General features: G+C 39.4%; 2 protein-coding genes across 3 annotated transcripts in view; one reads left to right on the forward strand and one right to left on the reverse strand.

Moving 5' to 3' along the window:
• LOC311304860 (dynein axonemal intermediate chain 1-like) overlaps positions 1-23,067 on the reverse strand; it is a 674,193-nt gene that overhangs the window by 167,869 nt on the left and 483,257 nt on the right. The window lies entirely within an intron of this gene.
• l3mbtl3 (L3MBTL histone methyl-lysine binding protein 3) overlaps positions 1-23,067 on the forward strand; it is a 67,400-nt gene that overhangs the window by 24,765 nt on the left and 19,568 nt on the right. For both annotated transcript variants that reach the window (XM_084432172.1, XM_084432171.1), the window contains exons 10-15: positions 42-133; positions 779-930; positions 3,001-3,077; positions 5,517-5,602; positions 5,743-5,853; positions 16,658-16,772. In XM_084432172.1, the coding sequence (XP_084288298.1) occupies positions 42-133; positions 779-930; positions 3,001-3,077; positions 5,517-5,602; positions 5,743-5,853; positions 16,658-16,772 (633 nt within the window). The remainder of the gene's footprint in view (positions 1-41; positions 134-778; positions 931-3,000; positions 3,078-5,516; positions 5,603-5,742; positions 5,854-16,657; positions 16,773-23,067) is intronic.

The following is a 23,067-nucleotide window of genomic DNA, read 5'->3' on the forward strand; positions in this document are numbered from 1 at the left end:
GTGTTGTTCCTCACATGGCCTGTGTTTGTGTGTCTCTGTAGGGATGAAGGATGAAGAGTTCAGCTGGTCCTCCTTCATCAAACTAAATAAAATACAGACGGCACCCAAAGCCCTCTTCCAGAACCAGAACATGGTGAGTGTGTGTGTGTGTGTGTGTGTGTGTGTGTGTGTGTGTGTGTGTCTCATTTCCACTAGATGGCACTATTTCACTTCATTTAATAAAGCACTTCCACTAGACCAAGACACTGTCATCCTCAGCACATTTAACTTCCACTACACACTTCACTTATATTATTATAATATGCTTGATTTTAACATCTGGATTTGATTGGATCATGACATGCTCCAGATATACAGTCAAACCAAAATTTATTCAGACAATATTTCTCACATTATCACAGTTTTTTCGCAATAGTTTAGAAAATGGTAATGACAAGAACTCAGAGTTATCAAATCAGTTGATATTTAACTTTGTTCAGTCTGTGGTGTTTAAGGGTCGCATTGGCAATTAAAGAAAACACACTTCAGCAGAACATGATCAGGTCAAAGTGTCCGAATCATTTTTGGTCCCAAATGATTATAAATGTTACTGGGAGTCACTGTATGAAGAATATTTGTGTATAATATGTCACAGTTTCCTTTATTTTGCTCTCCTCACTTACATAAATGAACTATAGTGTCCTGATCACACTAGTAAAACAACATCAGAAACTATATCTGGTGTCTGAATAATGTTTGGTGTGAGTGTATTATTGGACGTGTGTGTTGTGTTTCTCAGACGGTGACGCCGTCGGGGTTCAGGATTGGTATGAAGCTGGAGGCGATCGATAAGAAGAACCCCTCGTTCATCTGTGTCGCCACGGTCTCCGACATGGTGGACAGTCGCTTCCTGGTGCACTTCGACAACTGGGATGAAGGCTATGACTACTGGTAAATTCTAAATAAATAAATAATTGTAAATTAATTAAATAATTCTGGTAAATATTTTTTTTTCCTTCTGTTTTTTTATTTTATGACAATTTAAAAAAAAAACACTAACTAACTTGCTTGAAGCCGTTGCATATTTATTTGCATGACCACATGAATGTTTAACCCTAAACCAGTAAGTGTTGTTATAGTAAAGTACTGAAAGTGATTTTTACTCATTAATCCTAAAACAAGATATTTTTCCAAACATTCATATTAATGAAATTCTGGTAGTATCGTTAAGTTTTGGCATTTCTCTCAATTTAACCACATAGATCACTCTTTTAAAATATTAATAACCCATGACATTTCTCTTTCATCCTTTGTGTTGGGCTGTGAAAACATAATGAAAACATTTATTGAAACCATGTGGGGCAAAAACAACATGAAAGCATCATATTTAAATTTTAAAGAAAGCATCATTTGGGTAGAGTTATTTTTTTATTATATGCAAGTTCTGCAGACACACATATTGGCTGAAATTGTGATGAAATAGATGAAACTGAACAGGCATAAATCTATCAAATGACTAAGTTGAGGATCTCGTTAATTATATCAGTCGTAAGTCATGAGGACACACATGCAGCGTATTCTCATTCTTATCAGTGACCCAGTTATCATTATGTGTGTGTGTGTGTGTGTGTGTGTGTGTGTGTGTGTGTGTGTGTGTGTGTGTGTGTCAGACCCCTGTATAGAGCAGGCAGAAAGCTTTTAGCTGCTCATGAATTACTCAGGAGAAGAGGTCTCTCTCTCTCTCTCTATATATGTCTCTCTCCCTCTCTCTCTCTCTCTCTCTCTCTCTCTCTCTATGTCTCTCTCTCTCTCTCTCTCTCTCTCTCTCTCTCTCTCTCTCGCTCAGTCACACTATCAGATCTGACAGCTCTGAGACAGTGACAGCACGTCTCCTCACAGCATTATCGTCCCACTTCACCTCCCAAACATCGCATACACACATTTGTTTCACTTTATTCAAACACAGTTTGAGTAGTTGAGAAGAATTGGTGTGTGTTTTGGCACATAGTTCTGTTACACCATCTCACCATCAGATGTTGGTGGCCATGTGTGATGTGGATCTTGTTAGATCACTGATTCTCCACGAGCGTCGAGCTGAGACCCAACTCTGTCAGTGCCACAAAATGTTTATCCTAAATCCTGTACTGAAATCCACTGGGAAGCCACTAATGCTCATCAGATCACACTAATGAATAGAAATGATGGTTTCGTCTAAAGAACTATGAAGTAAACGTGTGGAAACATTAATATTTCGCTCTGTTCAAGTATTTTTATGTATTTTAATTAGTGCTGGGCAGCGAAGTGTGTGTTTACGTAATATATGTGTGTGTGTACTGTGTACAATTATTTTGTATAGATAAATACACATGCATGTATATATTTAAGAAATATTTGCATGTATATACTGTATATATATATTTATATATTATTTATATATTATATAGAAATATTTTATATAGAAATAAAAAAACTCTTAAATATATACATGCATGTGTGTGTATATGAAGAGTTCAGATGCAAAAGCCTCTAAGTGCCATCTGAAATTTTCTTCTAGAATGATCATTTTTATCAAGCTCGTATATTTAAGGTCAATAATTTCACTTAAATGGCAATGCAAATTACCTATTAATTGTCATTTAAGTGAAATAACTTAAATATACAAGCTTGATAAAAATGATCATTCTAGAAGAAAATTTCAGATGGCACTTCGAGGCTTTTGCATCTGATCTCTTCATTTATAGATAAAAATAATTATATAATTACAGTACACACACATGTATTATGTAGACAAACTTTTATTTTGGATGCGATTAATCGCTGCCCAGCACTAATTTTAATGTGTGTTTCCTGTCCAAAAAAGAAGAAAAGAAGAATTTTATTTTTTCAAAATGTGCATTTAAAGGGCTCAGTTTTAGTGAATAAAAAATGGATTCAGAATGTTAATCTTTTTTAAACCGCATGAAATAGAGGATAATGTTTTGTTGCATTAAAATGCATTTGTGCACATCTTGTTTTCTGCAGGTGTGATGCAACCAGTCCTTATATCCATCCGGTCGGCTGGTGTCTGGAGTACGGCAGGACACTCACCACTCCTCCAGGTGATGCAGCTCTCTGACATCAGGCCCACAAATCATCTAAAAAAACTACATTTATTTCCCCCCCAAATAAATTGAGATTAGAAACACTATTATGCAACTGCTCCAGAAGGACTATAAAGAGCTGGAGGAAGGAAGAAGGAAAGTTCAGCCCCGCTCGCTGTAGTTTCTAATCTGGTTTAGATCTTCAGTGCATGTGAAATCCATTCAGCATTAAAATATTGAATTATTCATTTGTAAAACTTCAGTATGAGTGAAAACCGAGTGGAGAGCAACAGTAGAGTTCTGGTGTTGTGCAAGATCCGATCCTCCCAACGCATCTATAAAACATTGTGAATGATGCAATCGATTCGCTCTCCCTGCACTCTCACATATTTCTGTATCTTTGAATATTTTGGCATACATTACTACAATAATTGTTGGATTAAACATATTTTCCTATTTGATTATATCATGCTGCATCGTATTAAGACGAAGCGATGTTAGTCGAAGCTCTCCGAAAATTCTGAGCTTACAAGTTGTAAGTACGAGTTCTATGAAGTCGCAGTCTCGTTAGTAATTCCTGTACGTAAAACATGGGCCCGCTTTCATTCCCAGTGTTTTATGGGACAAGTAGTTCATTCCTTCGTAACGGATGTCCACCGTGATTGCTCTTTTTATGATGTCTCCATCAGCTTCTTAATTCAGTGGGCATTTCTAGTCAAGTCAGCTTTATTTATATAGCGCTTTTTACAATATAGAGTGTTTCAAAGTAGCTTTACAGAGATAACAGGAGAATAATGCGACAAAGTTTGTTTCTAGAAGAAAATAGCGTCCCAGTCCAGCTTAAGTAAGTTCAGTGATGGTTCATTTCTGCTGTAAAAAAGTTAATTTAGTTCATTTTTCATTAATTTAGCCGCTCTGGAGAAAACCGTGATGTCATCGTCCAGCTCAGTTCAGTTCTCATATAATGGTGTCAGTGCAGGAGATCAATATTATTGTTGAACATTTAAGGGATAGTTCACCCAAAAATGAAAACTCTATCATCATTTACTCACCCTCAAGTTGTTCCAAACCTGTATGAGTTTCTTTGTTCTGCTGAACACAAAGGAAGATATTTGGAAGAACGTTTGTAATCAAACAGATCTCGGTCCCCATTGACTTCCATAGTAGGAAAAAAATATACTATGGTAGTCAATGGGGACCGAGATCTGTTTGGTTACTGACATTCTTCCAAATATCTTCCTTTGTGTTCAGCAGAACAAAGAAACTCATACAGGTTTGGAACAACTTGAGGGTGAGTAAATGATGATAGAGTTTCCATTTTTGGGTGAACTATCCCTTTAAATGTCCTCAATTAAGCAAGCCAAGGCAACAGTGGCGAGGAACCAAAACTCCATCAGTGACAGAATGGAGAAAAACCTTGTGAGAACCCAGACTCAGTCGCTCAGCTCTCCTCTGGCCAATGGGAGAACAGTGTATGATTTTGATCCAGGAGCATTACAGGTCAGAATGGATCAGAACATTTAGAATATTATCCAGTTCCATCTTTAGCACTGTCACAGTTATCCCACAGTGCACCATAAACACCAGTGAGCATTGAGCAATACCAGCAGGCTTTCGTCAGTCTCTCAGTCAGACTGCATGTGTAAGACTTAAAGGATTAGTTCACTATATCATTTCCTCACCCCAGTGCCATCCAAGATGTTCATGTCTTTCTTTCTTCAGTGGAAAAGAAATTAAGTATTTTGAGGAAAACATTTCAGGATTTTTCTCCACACAATGGACTTCAATGGCAACCAGAATGTTGAAGTCCAAATCAATGCCGTTTCAAAGTCTCTGCACGATCCCAGCTGAGGAATAGGGTCTTATCAAGTGAAACGATTGGTCATTTTCTAAAATATATATATACTTTTTAACGACAAATGCCCGTCTTGTGCTGGTCTGCAACGCGCCACGTATTACGTCATCACGATGGAAAGGTCACGCGTTACGTCATCTGTCTAAGTTATTAGTCTGTGTACTCCGGTTCAGAAAGGTAGGGAAGGGCGAAAAACTCCATCTCATTTTCTCCTCCAACTTCAAAATCATTTATTAGGGGCCAAGCACCGAAGGTGAGGAGGCACCGTTTGTAATTATTATTATTTTTTATTTTTTTCGTGACCTTTCCAATGTGATGACGTAATACGCCGCGCATCTCAGAGATGGTACAAGACGAGCATTTGTCGTTAAAAAGTATATATATATATATATATTTTAGAAAATGACCAATCGTTTCGCTAGAATATGGAGAAAAATCCTGAAATGTTTTCCTCAAAATACTTAATTTCTTTTCGACTGAAGAAAGAAAGACATGAACATCTTGGATGGCACTGGGGTGAGGAAATTATCAGGAAGTTTTCATTTTGAGGAGAACTAATCCTTTAATCTGACGGGACCCGCCTCACACCCTCTGTGCTGTAGATTACCCTGATGAGAAGAACTTCTCCTGGGAGAAATACTTGGCAGAGACCAGCTCATTACCAGCTCCTGCTCGAGCCTTCAAAGTGGTGAGTGTGTGTGTGTGTGTGTGTGTGTGTGTGTGTGTGTGTGTGTGTGTGTATGTGTTGTCAAACATCAGCAGAGACCCCTGGCTCTGAGTGGTGCCATGCTGAAACATCTGCCTGAACAAGTCTCTCTCTCTCTGCAGAAACCTCCTCACAGTTTTCAGCCCGGTATGAAGTTGGAGGTGGTCGACAAGAGGAATCCTGTTCTGATCCGAGTGGCCACTGTGGTTGATACGGATGAACATCGACTCCGGGTGAGAAACTACCGGGGTTTTTTTTTTCGTGTTTAGAATTTTTACAAATAATAATAATTACAAATTACAAAGCTAGAATAACAGCAAAAAAAAAGAAAAAAGAAAAAAACACATGTATAATACTTCAAAAGGAACATACAAATAAACCATGGCAGCAAATGATCACATATATTAACACACCTTCAATTTAAAAGAATTATTTTAAAGCTTGGCCTATTTTACCCCAATAGGTAACAGTATATATTATCCATTAATCCTTTTTTTCACAATTGCTAGAACGCATTTCTCAATACTTGGGTCACTTTTTCTGCACTCTTTACAACATCAGTCTATGTGGGATAAACTGTGGATCACACAAAACACATCCAATGACAAAACACATCAAATTACATAAATTATTGTCTCACTTAGACACAAACACCACCAAAACTCGATGGATCATGTAACATACTGCAGTGAAGGACGAACAGTAGAGAGCAGGGCTGTCAAAATGGCTGAAAAGCTAGATTCAAAATTCTTTCTTAAATATTAACACAATTCGAATTATATTATATTTGAATTCTGAAGGCAATACTTATTGTTAGAGGAAAAACGTACTGTATTGTCTCCTATGACAACAAGAGGGCGCACGCGAGCGCAATAAGCAAATATAAACCAAATCAAGCATCACATCTTTTATTGAAATGAAAGGACATTCACTGTTTTAAGTGCATTAACTTTTGAAACGATTGTTCTTAAAGAAAGTATAATTTCCTTAATGTGCATGCAAGGAAAATTAGGTTCCAATAGTGCATAGAACTGTGTAAGTGCATCAGTAACCCGAGAAAACACACGGCGTAATGTAACGTTACTACATGAACACAAAATAGCATTCAGAAACACTCCACTTCTACTCACTGCATCTACATATTGTTGGTCAAAAACACCAGACGCTCCTCTTGATCTGAGCGAGTGCTGAGTGCTTCTGTTGACAGTGTCTCCAGCTGATGAACACACACTCACACACTCACACACTCAGCTCTGACGATGTGAAAATGGTCAAGTATGTCATTGGTTTTCGTCAGCAGGCCTTTTCCCGCCATTTTTCAAGTGAACAACGCAGCGCTGTCGACTGGATTAGCTAACAGAAACACACCGCGGCAGTGATGTCATCGGCATGTCTCGCGCGCCTCTTGACACACCAAAAATGCACGGTTTTTGCATTTGAATGTGCAGGGGTTTTTATATTCGAAAGTCGACTTTTCACTTGACAGCCCTAGTAGAGTGTCATTCTGGTTTTGCAAAGAAATTGTACAAAATAAATCATTGTGTAATTCTACCTGTTGTTAGTGTTTTAGGTCATTGTTTTATGAGCGACACCTTCAGGTGTTCAGTGTTCATTATTTTCATCATTACACTGGCACAGGTTCTGCTCTGGCGTCGGCTCGGCAGCTGAAGGTCCACTCATGGGTCAAAACACATTTAGATTTTATTCATCATTGCGTGCATTAAACGCCATAGTGCTGAGCTTTGATCACAGATCGTGTCCTTCGTAGGGACTGAATATGATCTGCTTCCGTGTCGCTTTAGTCTTTACTCATCATGTTCTGCAGTTTCACAGCATTATCTTGCTTGTGTTGCATCTTTATCAGTCCAGTGTCACACTGTAATTGTGAGATGCAGCGATAGCGCCCGATCTCTCCGCCGTCTGTTCGGGAGTTCAGGAGCAATCAGGAGGACTCATCCCAGCGTCTTCTCTCCTGTGAAGCTTTGCTCCACACAGAAACATGATCTGCCAGTCCTCCGGCGCACCGATGGAGCTGAAAATGCTCTTCATGCACATGAATGCATGTAATATGAGGCCGATTCCTCCAGTTTTCAGTCATCTCTGCTATCAGAGGCGGTGATAAATGTTTCAATTCTGCACATCACGATTCATGCCAGCTCTGGATTTTGATTCACAATACTGAAAAATGCATGTATATTGTATTTTTTGGAAAGCTATTTTTCACTCCACAGCAAATGCTTCAAATTTAAAACAAACGTAAATTATAGAGTCATTCATTGTAAACATGCCAGCCCTGACCACTGGTGTGTGGGAAATACACTATACAAATACACTTACGTAACTCTCCTATTCGGCACAAATCCAGATATGTACGGTTTGCGTGCCTGACGTTAATATATTTGCATGTTTCGGAGGATTTAAAAAGACATGATTTATATTCTGGAAAATATGGTAATTTATTGGTAAACTAGCACAGCTGCAGTGTTTTTCTAAATGTTCAGAGCAAGACTCTGACAAGGCCGAGAACAATCCAGCACTGTTTACTCCGACTGAGCAAAGCCACTTGAAGTCGTTCATTTTTAATGAGAGTTGACTTTGAGAGTTGGTTTGAGGCAACGTGAGCGAGCGAGCGATGCGACGGAGACGAGTAGAAGTAGCTATCAGCAACCTAACCTAACCCCTTCTTCACAGAATCTGCATAAAGCCAAGAGAAAGGCGATTTCAGCCATTATTTATGCAGTAAATTATTATATTATATTTCTATTAGCCCTTATTTATGTAGTAGTTAAGCATGAACACACCAGAAATTGTCTGTATTAGTGGCATCTTAGACAAATTCTGCTGAATAAACTTGAACATCGCTTAATAAGTGCCATGCAAATCAATAATTCATGTGGATATACTTTTAACTTCAGAACAGGGGGGTTAAACTGTCTTTATTACACTTTTTTATATATTACATGCATCAATTTATTACTCAAAACTCAAAAACCAACACTAATTAAACATAATGATTCTTGTTGTTTAGTTTAGGTAATATATAAATCACAGAAATATAACATTATGTAAATCACTTACTACACACAAATAAATAATGGCTAAAAGCGGTGACGCTTTAATTCGATGGTCCACTTTAGACATTCTACACACTATAAATATCTACATGTCAGCTGACTCTCATTAGAGTATTAGTAGACTGTCTGTTTAATATCTGCTAACACTTTATTCTGACATTATACTTATTATATGTAACTTTGCAACTTCATGTCAGCTTATTCTAACAGTCTACTAATACTCTAATGAAGGGTTGTGGACATGTAGTGACAAAGTTACTTATAGTTAGTAGAATGTCTAAAGTGGACCATCGAAGTAAAGTGTTGCCCTAAAAGACATTTATTATACATTCAGTTAACCATTAATTATTGGCTTATTTCTGCATATTTATCCTTCAAATGTTTGATAAGTTGTAATTAAAATATGTTCATTTTAAAAAATACAGAAACAACTTATTTAAAAAAGTAAAGGTCAATAAAGCTTTACTGTTGTAACAAATAAATGATATTTTATTATATGATATGATTAATATCATATATTTAGATATAATGGTTTCATTATAAATATGGTGATTATCTCTAGGATGGACACCCAACTTAATATATGATATTTCCCATCTGAATCTGATCATGTCATGTCAACAGATGGAAAAGTCAGCAGCTGTTTATTATCATGTTAATTATTGTGCCTTTCACAAGAAATACCATACTTTCACATAATCTCCACTTACTGAAAAACTATTGCTTTAACCCTTTAGAACCTGAAGCTAAAATAGGTGTTTTTCACATATTTAGATTCTAAAATTCTAAAACAATGTGCCATCTTCATGTGCAAGGTGTCATCTTTTTCAGATTAGCTTTCAACAAATTACAGTTATTGACCATTATTGTGTGTGCTGAGTTTGTAAATAGAATTTAAAAATAAAAAAATAAAAAACGAGAATAAATGTACTGATTTTTATTTAGAAAATAACAGAACAAATCATGAACGAAAGAAACTAACACTTTAAAGTTGAAAAATTAACTATAATACATATATATATATATATATAAGTGTTTTTTGTGACATTGGGTTGCACAGTTTTCATTCAGGACACTTTTTTTCATACACACAGACATACACATGCACGCATTCATAGGCACGCACACATACACATGCACGCATTCATAGGCACGCACACATACACATGCACGCATTCATAGGCACGCACACATACACATGCACGCATTCATAGGCACGCACACATACACATGCACGCATTCATAGGCACGCACACATACACATGCACGCATTCATAGGCACACACACATACACATGCACGCATTCATAGGCACGCACACATACACATGCACGCATTCATAGGCACACACACATACACACACATACACATGCACGCATTCATAGGCACACACACATACACATGCACGCATTCATAGGCACACACACATACACATGCACGCACTACATGCTAAGATACGTGAAAGAGTAACGGCCATCTGCTTCCCAAGTTTCATTAAAAATCATCCCAATCCCCTCTTCTGCTGTCTAACACTTCTTTCTCCATGTATTTGTTCATTTCTTTTATTATTTTATGCAATCTAAAACACTCTAACCTGCCGCGCTTCGTATCTCTCTGTTCAAATCCTTCCTTCCCGCTCTGCCTGAAATCTGCTGTCATTTGCTTACGGAAAGCATGACATTACCGTAATAAGCCGTATATTGCTGCAAACCGCATGTTGTCTACTGTCAGAGGCAATTTGAATGGTTTTGGGTTTGAAGAGTTACAGTAAAATTAATATAGCTTGCTGGTATGTGTCGGTGACGACACAGCCGGTTTAAAAGGGTTAATTACCTTGAACAAGTTACACAATAGAGGATGCTTGTTTGTATTTGCATTGCACAAGCTGGCAGTGTGAGAGCACAGTGAGTACTGCTTACCTCTGCTTAACACTGAACCACAGCATGGACCCTCAAAATAAAGGGTTACCCACTTCTCTTCAGTTGAATAGGTTTCATGATTTCACTTAATTAGACGTTTTATGTAACCATAAAGTGCAATCCAGAAAAATGAAAACTGTATTTGGGAATAAATCTAATGGATTTCATAGGGCACTAATAATATACCGTAACCATTTGAGTGTAATTGCAGTTGTTGGTTTCAAGGTGGCAGCAGAATCCACACACACACACACACACACACACACACACACACACACACACACACACACACACACACACACACACACACACACACGTCACTGACACTGACTGAGAGAAATAACAGATGTTACTGTCTGTCTCACACTCTTCTCTGACTCTCGCACCCATCATTCGTGATCCTCCACAGACTTTCACCCATCAGTCTTTCTCTTATACGCACAATCAGTACTGGGCTCACACGTGTCTGTCATGTTCATGTGTTCATGAGCGTGACCTCCTCCAGTCCTGCTCTCTCTCATGGCCTGTGTTCGCTGACATTCACCGGAGCACTGGATGGGTTTGGTGGATTCCCACTGCGTTTTAAAATACCCCATCAATATTCCCTGAAGCAGCTGTAATTGACTTTCACGTCCGAGTCTTTGATGGTTTTCTGCAACGCCCTCGACTCTCCCACATCAAGAGACAAGAGGATTTGATTTTTTTAGTCATGTCCGACTCAAACCCCACACTGTGTATCTGTGCATCCTTAAATAGTTAATTTAATTGTAAATTAAACAGTCTAAAATCCAGGCTGTATAAAACTAAAAGATCTAAAATCCTAAATACCCCGAATTTCAAATTTCATAAAACTTTAATACATTCACTCATCCAGGGCCGGATTGGGACTCATTTTCAGCCCTGGAGTTTCATGCCTTAGACCGGCCCACTTTAGTTCCCGACTGACTAAAATAATGTAATTAAACCCTCAGTATAAGGCCCAATCTTTCAAGGGCTATCTGGCCCTTCCCCCTACCCCTAGTGCTGCCCCTCCAACCAAAAGAGAATCGAGACAACCCTACCCCTTCACGGGAACGCGCAAAACGGAGGGGTCAAGGGCCAAGGGACAAGGGGTGAACTGGGATTGAGCCTAAGTCTGCAATAATGCACTGTTCTGTACAGCCTTGTAATTCATTGTATTTTTCAAAAATATAATTTTCTATTCAGTGCAATATCAGTAAACAGGGTTTTATAAATACAGAGGTCCCAAAAGTGATCTTGCTAGGGGGTTCGGCAGCATATTATTTTTACACTGTCATTGGCAAAGAACATCTGTGTTAAATAGGAATCCATTGTAATAAAGTTATTCTCATTATTGGCACAGTATGTAATAGGCTATTGCTCTACCTGCTCTCCTCTCTCATCTCCATCTCTCGTTCTTCTTCTCTCAGTCTCTTTATCTTTACCTGTAAATCTCCCCTTCCTGAAGCTGAGCTTAGATTGATACAGTCTTTGCAAAGTGATTATTTATGTCGGTCCTTTAAAATTTCTATCGTAAAACAGCTGTTTAGTTTAACCACTCGCACCTTATCTCGTGAAGCGTCGCGTTGGGATTCGCGCGCGGCCGCGGCTCGCGCTTCTGTGAACATAAATCCCGCTTGCTTTGATCAGTCATCTCAAACATTTAGCCATTGCCGACGAGCGGTGTTTGAGTGCTGAAGCAGCTCAGATGATGAGGTCGGTTATCGTCGCGATATGCGAATCATTGCAGCACCAAATTAGAGTCAATATTAGGCAATTATTTCACAACGTTCATTATACACTCAGCAAAAATTACCGAGGTCCGGACCTCGGAGACCTCAATGGTCGGTACGGCCCTGACTCGTAGGCTATTTGGCCGCTTCAGTTTCTAGAGATGTTTTATTATTCTGGCCTTTTCAGCGCCGCCTTTGCGCCTATAGGCTATATCCTCGTTTTGTATCTCTTATTTTTTGTTAGCACATCTCTAACAAAGTGACTTTATTTTTTTTGTTGGGCTGCGAGAAAATAATAATAAAAAAAATAGTGGGGCTGCGCTATGACTGGACACCGGCCCTCCTGGCCAATAAAACAGATCGGCCCACCGGGAATTCTCCCGGTGCTCCCGATTAGCCAATCCGGGCCTGCACTCATCCATGAACATGATTCCCATCGGATTGCTTTCCATCGGCTGTGGAGGTGAAGACAACAACTCCCATGATTCCACACTCATTCACGGCATCATCACGTCATCAAGCGGCGCCTTTGTCGTTGTTTTGAATAAGCGACCTCTAGCGTCAAAACTTACACACTGTGCCTTTAATTTAAGTGCTAAAATGACTTAAACTGCATACTAAACCTTAAAGTCCCCCTGTAGTCAATAATTGTGTCCCTTAAAACTCATATTTGATCACCAAAATGACATATTTAAACGTTTTTTTCCATGAAAAAAAATGTCTTCATGCCTTAAAATATCTTGAATGTAACTCGACACCCTCGCCTCATTTAGTATGCGTGGTTCTATGAATATGCAAATGAGCCCCGCCTCCACTCACTCGCTCAGCTCAGAGATCCACTGGTTGACGATCACACGTTGATCTGATTGGTTACAAGGTAGTTTGTGACGTCAGAAACACCAGCGATTTCAAAGCGTGTTTTTGAGACTGTCTTTGGTTCACTGCAGTTTTAAGGAGGAAATACTCAGCAATGGTGTCGACTTATGAATTTACACATGGTTTGTCTTAAAGCGTATTAAAAACACCACATAGACACATAAACTACATTAAAAGCTGGATTTTCACCACAGGGGGACTTTCAGAACTATATAGACAAAAACTAAAACAATTACTGAAACTTTAACTAAACCTAAGATGAAAACAGAAAATATAAAAAATAAAATCTAATTCAAAATATACACATGGTATCTCAATGATACTACAATGAAACTGGTGTGAACAAAGCCCGGGGGAAGCGAGATGTGGTTAGAGATATTGATATGTTCAAATTGATTTAGTCATGGATGGAGGTGTGGAAATAGACGCATGCAAACTGGAAGGAGATTAAACAACAGAGCGACCGATAAGAAGGATGCAAATGAAACATTTCTTTATCTCAAACTGTCATGCAGTGAATTAAAATAGCCAGTCTGGTCTGGACATAGTGACACCAGTGCTGTGAACACCACTGAAAACACTGCTCGCCTCTGTCGTCCGTTCCTGATTCCCCAGGAACCGGTTTGATCCGAGTCCTGGAGACAGGCTGTCCTTTAAGGGCTGCTGCTCTTTTCTTCTCATTGTCTTGATCGCAGCAGCTCTTTTTAAAGAGTTGTGAGCATCTACAATTCGATGTGACCGGATCCCCCTGCCAGCAGTCTGCTCTCTGCCAACGCTTCTGATTCCAGCTCGAACGTCAGCGTCTCCGGAGATCTGCTTTGCCATATGAAGATAATCTTCTCAAGGGACATTGAAATGCTACTAGCCAAGCTGTTCCTGCTTTCATCTGACGTGCCTCGGGGTGTTTTGTACCTTTATATAAGAGTAGGATCTCTATTTATCACCACACATCCAGCACACATTTGTAGTGACTTTCAGGCAATGTCATCAGAGAGAGACAGCGTGACCCTGCAGGATGATCCCTCCTGGAGTCACCTGCACTCAAGTGCATTCATTAAGGGCACGATGTCGATCAAACCTGCCATCCGTTACAGTAATAGCTCACAGCCTTAACCACTATACCACAGCACCCATGCTTTCCATCAGACGCCACACTTCTCTCAAACCTCGGGCACTTTATGGGAATTTAACCACCACTGCACTACAGAAACAATCAAAGTAACTACTGCAAAAAAGGATTTCTGTCAGGACCACTACCGTTTGGATTGGCGGTATGGTTCCGTTCTGGGCGAGAACTCCCTGTGCATCCATGAAGCCTAGCATGGATAAGAGCAGGAGCGCAGCGATAACCCCCCTTGGGGTAAACAGAACAGAACCAACATGAAAGTTTGCAAATATATTTAATTCAAGATTTTAAAGTACAACATAATTCGAGAATTTATTTTGATTCAAGGGGAATCAGAATGCCGAATCCTGACTGACGACAGGAGGAGCTGGGGAGGGAGGAGGGTCATTCGCTCCTGAGAAACGCGATAGCTGCTGATAATACTGAAGGAGCTTATGGGCCCTATCTTGCACACAGCGCAATTGACTTTGTACACTGACGCATGTATCATTCCTATTTTGCACCCGACACACAGCGGACTTTTCCCTCCACAGACGCACGCCGGTAAATTAGGGAATGAACTTGCGCTCCCGGGGGCGGTTCAGTGAAAAGAGGAGGCGTGTTCCGGCGCAAACGTTCCCTGGTGCTATTTTGCAGTTTCAGAAAACAATTCCGCCACAGACCAGGAGAAACCTAGTCTAAAGTCAGTGGCGCGTTGCGTATGTTATTCAGATGCTATTTTAAGGGCGCATGCTTGGCCATAATCAATGTAGCGTGTGCACAACGCACACACACTTTGCTTCTCTCATCTACACACAGACACAGCCGTTCTCATTTTTAGAAAACCATACATTATTACAAGGAAAAATATTACCACACGAGGGAAATCATTGTGGTGTCCATGAAGATGTGAAAAAATAGGCATAAATCTAGCTTACACATTTACCCAAATTATCATACGCCTGTTTAACCGAAGCTAATCTGGGTGTGTTTCTCCATCCCCAATGTCACTTCTCTGTGTTTTACGGCCCTGACGAGAACGTTGGTCTCCTCGGCTGTGAACCGCTCCTGGCGTGCGTCTGGCAAATCCGCCGTTATAATAGCAATCCGCCATGGAACAAGCGCGCCTGCTCTTAAAGGGAATGTGAGATGACGCTCTGATTGGTTTATTTCACGTTACGCCCAAACCACACCTATGAGTAATGAAGCTACTTCAGACCAACCCATTCGAGATCCGCCCACAAAGTTACTTGCGTTTCGCGCTTGATACTTGTGCTTCAGATCGTTAAAATAGGGCCCTGTATATGTATACGGTGATAGGCGTCGTATTCCTATAGGTAGATGTGGATCAGCGGAGAGTCACTGATGCGAGCTTGACTAACGTGACCTGCCAGAACTGACGCTACGCTTGATTTTCATTTTCAGTGTTTTTGCTCTAAGAATTTATAAAAGTTATAAAAACTTTATTTCTGAAAGTTTTCTGAGCGTTCAAAACGTCCAGTTTGCACAAACTTTCCCGGTTATGTGAACGTTAAGGGAACATTCTGTTTTGCAAATATTATGGGGACGTTTATTTTTGTATGTTCTCTGAACGTTCTGAAACAAGTAGGAACATTTTTTTAAATTAGACGATCGTCCAATTAAAACATTTCGGGTGGGTTGGGGGACATTGTATAATCAATGTATAAATAATGTGTTTGTGCGAATGTTTTGAGAGCATTATGAAAGACCAGACAACTTTCTATTAGCTTTACTGAAAGAATGTTCCTTTGTAACTTTGAGAGAACCTTAAAAGAACGTTTCCTGTTTGCTGGATTTGTCTTAAATTTAACTAAAAACTAAATTTAGTAAGGTTTACTAAGACAAGAAAGAAAAAACTTTAACATAAACATTAAACTTTAAACATTGTAATATATTTCCTGAAAACATTTTTTTTTGTTTCAAGGATGTTTAGATATTTTTGCTGGAAAGCAAGACAAAATACAAATTAAGACATATTATTGTTATTATTATTTGCATTGTAAAAGAGTTGTGAACCTATCAGACTGATGTGATGGATTTTAATTAATCAACTTTAATTAATCAACTAACATTTGTTTTTCTTGCAGGAATGACATTCATATGCTTTTAAATGTGTCCAAACTCTTTGGGGAAAACTTGTGACTTTGAGTGTGTGTGTGTGTGTGTGTGTGTGTGTGTGTGTGTGTGTGTGTGTGTGTGTGTGTGTGTGTGTGTGTATAAATAACAGAAAGGGGAAGTGAAACTAGACAGATTACTAGTTCTCAAACCTTGTGATAAGTAATCCCACTGACCTGCATTGCTCTCTTTCAGATCCATTTTGATGGCTGGACAGATGAGTACGATTACTGGACCGATGCAGATAGCCCAGATATTCATCCTGCCGGCTGGTGCGCCAAAACCGGACATCCACTGCAGCCTCCAATCAGTGAGTACATGTTATACACAACCACTGGCCTTCCCATGACACACGCTAAGCAGCAATACTATGAGGCCTTCGAAGACACGTATTCCTACAGATAAGAGTGTGTCCTGAACAGAGACGTGATGCATTAAGATTCTAGCGACGAGCAATTCCAAATTTCAGAATCAATCAAAATCACAGCCAATCAGGAGAGCGTGTGGGCGGAGTCTCTCTGCAAGAGCACTGCACTCACAACCAAATCAATCAAAAATCACAGCCAATCAGGAGAGAGTGTGGGCGGAGTCTCTCTGCAAGAGCACTGCTTGCACAACCAAATCAATCAGAAATCACAGCCAATCAGGAGAGAGTGTGGGCGGAGTCTCTCTGCAAGAGCACTGCACTCACAACCAAATCAATCAGAAATCACAGCCAATCAGGAGAGAGTGTGGGCGGAGTCTCTCTGCAAGAGCACTGCACTCACAACCAAATCAATCAGAAATCACAGCTAAATGACATACTGTGTAATGAGTGACTGATACAGTCTTTGTCACTGAATACACTTGTTTGTTCACAGTTTGAATGCTCTTGTTTCCTTTCATTTATTTCAAATATTCAATTCACGTATCTTTGTATAGCGCTTTTCACTATACATATTGCTTCAAAGCAGCTTTAATACATGTCTACATTTCAATTTAGAGTGATGATGTGAATTATCTATTGTCACTTTCAGTACGGCTATGAAGGTCATGCAAAATTATAAGGCTGGTGAGGACAAAAACTCTGATTAACATGGAAAAGACGCCTTTCATCACATGTCGGTGCGTCACATCGCGTCTGGTTAGGCAAAGCGAAGGAAATGCTGAACTGTCTCAACTGGTGGCTGTAGATACAGGCACATGACCATGAAAATGAACGTCAAAGTAAAGTCTTTAATAGATAATCCAAAAGGCAAATACAGATCAAGGCTGGAATACTGCAATAACACGTATACATAGACGACACCGGACACTGACAACTGAAACAGAGCAACTTAAATACACTGGCAAACAAGACGGATTAATTACACACACCTGAATGACGAATGACGTCAGTAACCATAGTAACAAATGAGGTATTCGTGAACCGTGGCTAAGTATATATTTAATTCAATACTGAAAATATCAATAAAATAGTTGTGTCTACTTAAAATGGACAATGTATTAGTGTTTATGTACTTATTATATACTGTGTCCTATTAACATCTGAATTCATTGTGCCTCTCATTCGCAATGCGCTATTTGTGTGAAGTATGAAGATGGTGCCTAATTAACGTGTTCCCAGTGGGTCTCTTACGAGCTTCAGTTTCCTTTAGGATGCTCTTCCTTCAATATTTATCCTTCCAACAACAAAAGACACTGACTAAGATTAGATTATTTGCATTGTATGGATAATGCAGTGCAAATGTCTGGCTATTTTACCATAGATGTATTTTAGATCAGGTTTTTATTTTTATAGTACTGACTATTTTCAAGAAAGTGATTAAGACAAAACTATAAGTGTTCAGTTAATAGCCACTCTAACTGTGCCCTGTATCATATCTGTAAACTGACTGATCGCCTACATGACAGACGCTCTCCTTGTTTAATGGGAAATTGTAGCCTAGAGAGATCGAGAAGTAATTATGTGGATATAAAGAGGGATGGAGGTCTAACAGACCTCTGGCTTCCTCTCTTGTCAATATCTTCTATTAGCTCCAGAGGATGATGGGAAAATGCTGTTGAACAATAAGCTTTTCGTCAGTCAGTCTGGCTGATAATCGTCTTCTCGTTCTCGTTCCCTTCCTCTGTGTCCATGGAAACGGATCGGAGGAATGTTTAGAAATCAGAAACTGGCATCAGGATGTGACCGACTTGCTGAGAGAGAGAGAGAGAGAGAGAGAGAGAGAGAGAGAGAGAGAGAGAGAGAGAGAGAGAAGAGAGAAAAAGACAATATATCCATATGAGTCAATATATCAGTTTGTGTATACTGTCTATATATTCTTTAAATATGTATCTATATCTTTATGAGTCTTTATGCTGTATGTACTGTATTAATACTTTATATGATTTTTAGCTCACGGTTTTATCTCAACTTTTGATTAAATCTTATTAGGGTCAAAATATTTGGTCATTGCAGAAATAATGCCACAACAGCTTAATTTGCATACAAGTGTAAAGAAATAATTTCACACAATAAATATTGAATAGTTTATATTCTTTGTTGAGATAGTTTTTTTTTTTTTTTATGATGGAATTTTATACTTTTTTTGTAGATTGAAAGTCTTTGTGTGGGGCAAGGGTAAAATAATTAAATCTAAAGCGATAAAAGATGATCTTCATATAACAAAAATATATATATTTTTAATTAAATAGTAAATTAACTCCTGGGACATAAAAGTGCCCAAAGTTGAAGAAACACCCATATACTGTATGCATATTTCATTTGATTTTATTAGGGGTTCAAGTGTGTAGCGCTGAAACCTTTTGTAATTTTCTAAAATTTCCCAGGATCAGCATTCTCAGCTAAAAGTGATCAGGCAGACCAAACCGTAGGTCACATAGACTTGAAACTCTGCAGGCTGGTAGTTCTTACACTGTCTACAACGTCACCGAGACTCGCCCCGACCGGCCTGAGGGGGCGCTGCTGTGCTCAAAAGTGTGAAATTGCTCATAACTCCTAAACCGTCAGGCGTAGGCTCAAGTGTCTTATATCGTTGGAATCCTTAGCTCAGATTCGATTGTCGAAATGTTCAGGTATTTTGGATTTTTTTTTAAACCTACTTTTGCAAACTAGTCCTAGGTTTTTGTCCTGATCAAAACCAAACAATAAAAAAAAAAATAACTTTGGCCTTTGGATAGCTATAGCTGGGGAATTTAGAAAGTAGGCATAGCCAAGTTCACCCAAAAGCCTATAATTCCTAAACGAAAACTCAAAACTTCACGAAGATGGGTAAGAGCATGTGACATATGATTCTAAACAAGCATGCAAACTTTTATGCCGATCGGCCCATAGTTGGGGCTATAACTGTTAAAAAGCTTTACGACCACATTTTCCTCTGTAAATTGCCTGTATTGGCTGTAAATGGTCTATTCCATCAGTGATCTTGGTGGATACAGGCTAGTTAAAGAAAACATAATACCTTTCTATGCTTGTGCTTAAAGGCCTTAAAACACTTGAACCCCAATAATTGCTGCTGAAAATGAAGACAACAAATTAATCAAGTAAATATGAAAAGTCTAATAGCAAAAATAATATCTATCTTAATCAATAGTTTATAATAAATCCAAAGTATTGTATCTAATAAGAAAGAAGGACCCAAAATAAATAAGCTACTTGCAGGATGAAAGGAGAGATAGAAGAGAAGAAGCAGAAGTGAAGAACAAAACAAGAGCAAAGACTATATATGCAGGAAACTTACATCCAACTGAACTTGTGGTTTGGTCTGATAAGAAAAGGTCAAACAGACTTATCCATTATTTCATAGTTGGTGTGACGGCTAGGTCGGCGTGACCGGTCAAATGCTACGGTTGCAAAGATAGACGAGGTGTGGTTTTGACGCCTTTAAGACCTTTAAGAGAATATCGCAGATCTTGTATTATCTCATGTCTGCAGAGATGGAAACAGACCACTGAACCCCTAGGGAAGCGCTCTACCTGACAATCAGGTCTCTTGAGCCGATGCAGTCCCAGACAACAACAGTGTCGGCCCAGATCTGTGGTGTCCCAGGTACATGTGGATTATAACCGTACCAGATGTGGACCAGATCTGGGCCGACACTATGTTGCTGTCTGGGGTCCCGTCAGGCTACACACCGGAGGGGCTTCTGAGAGAGAGGGGTTACTCTCTACCACGTAGCCCTCATCAGCTGATAGTTGCCCAGCCCTACAGTTCCAGCAATGAAGCATAATTGCATACCCCAAAGTTCAACCTCCATAACTATTTTATCGGAGTGGGCGACAGAAAGGAAACTGGGATGCTACTAGAGATCATGCCCATTCCTTCCAGCCCATTCTCTTGCCTTATCATGAGGGAAGTGCAATAATAATGTTTCCAACTCCATGTCTAGTTACATGAAGGTGATTCCATAGGAAGTTTATCAGAATTTCCTCCGAACTCCCGGTTCTGGCAAGGGCAACAGATGCAAACATGGGACGCAAGTGGCAGTATTTCCCACCATCCTCATCTGTTATTATCCCATTAAAAAATACAGAGGGAGCACATCAATACCACCCTTGAACTGCCAGTACTGGAGGAAGGTGACGGCAAAGAGGGAGTGATATTCCCCACTCTCCCTTTCAGCCCAGCCTATTATATGTGAACACAGAGGGAACACATCGCTCCGTACCCCCGTAGCAGAAAGGGCAACGGATGAGGAAGCGAGACGCATTCACCCCTATAAAAATATCGGAGGATACTGATACCATCTTCATATTTTGTATTGGTGAGGGCGACAGAAAAAGAGTGGGACGCGATAGGTGGCATTGCCCAGTCTCTTTCATCCAGCACTATATAGCTGTGTGATACAAGGCACACCAATATCATCTCCATCTGCTGCTATGTAGGCATGAGACGAGCAAGTTGTTCATTTTCCATTCTACCTAATCTTGTACAGCCCAACCGCTTACAGAGGAGACTTATCCATGCTGCTAACTCCATTACACACAGAGCACGACAGATAATGAAGCAGGACGCCATCTGAAAATAAACACACTTATAGTATCTCTATCATAAAAATGGAGAAGGCAACAGATTAGAAAAGTGGAGCACCGTTTTATGTACCTCAACCACTACCTACCCCATAGGCGTCGATTTCGGTGGGGACCGGACGTACCCGTACTTACACGTACCCACCAGATTTCGTCATGAGTTATTTTGTACCCACCATTTTTAACTTAACGTCCATAATAATTGGACTTTGGGTTCGATTTTTTGACAGTTTTCAGTGGTTATGAGAAGCAATATGAGAGAGAAATTTGGTAATCATTGTTTAGGTACATTAAACCATGTCATGTCATATTGTCAACATGGTACTTATGAAGCAGAATAGTGGGTCATATGTCTAATGCTTTTTGAAAACTTAAGGCTTTCTTCTTTATAAAACGAGTCAGACATTTTATTTATTTACATTAGTAAGCTACAGGACATCGTCTTACAGAACATGACCTGCACGAGGTCGGAAATATCGGAAACATTAATTTTGCCATTAATATGGGTATAATCCAGTGAGATTTTTGTATGCACAAGGATGACAACAGCCGGTATGATCCACACAGAGATCTGATCTCACCATAATCAAGTGTCCGTCTGTGATTACATGAAGAAACAGAAACAACTGAGACAGACTAAATCCAGAAGAACTGCGGGAACGTCTCCGAGATGCTTGAAGAAACCTTCCTGCAAAGCTACAGTACTTTGAAAAGCTTTAGGCACTTGTGTAAAAATGCTGTAAAGTAAGGATCCTTTCAAAAATAATGTAATAAGTAGATTTTATTTATCAATTAACAATAAACAAATCAGTATTTGGTGTGACCACCCTTTGCGTTTAAAAGCTTTTGTCCAGGTACACTTGCACATAGTTTTTCAGGTAGCTTTAAAGGAAGGTTTCTTCAAGTTTCTTCACACATCATGTGTATCATCACCCGTTATGAAACAGGGACATGGCGTGACACATCTCCTAAAGCTCTTTCTATCCATTTTGTTTGATATATTTTTTTCAATCACACACAGACAGACACTCAGCTGAGATTTCACACGCACACACACACAAAAAAAAAACGGCTTCCTGAAGACAAAGAAGCTAATGACGTGTTCTTCAGGCATCCCTTTATAGCCTGTCGGCGTGCCTGTGACGTCACGTCAGTGCGGCAGCCAATCAAGATCAGCGTGTGTTCAGACGTGCTTCAGACACCGGTTCACGCGGAGCGTTCCTATAGCGTCAACACCATGATGCAGAGGCGAAGGTCCACTTCAAAAGAGGGAACCCACCCAAAAGAAGTGAAAACTAACTCAGTTTTTTGACATCCCATTTGACAGCTGTGGGATTCTTACAAAGGGCCTTAAAATAAATGGTTTGATTTGATTTATTTGGTTTTCAATTTTTATTTGGATGATTTTATCTAGACTAGTTGAAGTTTGTGCATACTTAAAGGATTAGTTCACCTCAAAATGAAAACTTCCCGATAATTTGCTCACCTCAATGCCATCCAAGATGTTCATGTCTTTCTTTCTTCAGTGGAAAAGAAATTAAGTTTTTGGAGGAAAACATTTCAGGATTTTTCTCCACACAATGAACTTCAATGGC

This window comes from Rutilus rutilus, assembly GCF_951802725.1.
Source record: "Rutilus rutilus genome assembly, chromosome: 15".
NCBI classification, from domain to species: Eukaryota; Metazoa; Chordata; class Actinopteri; order Cypriniformes; family Leuciscidae; genus Rutilus; species Rutilus rutilus.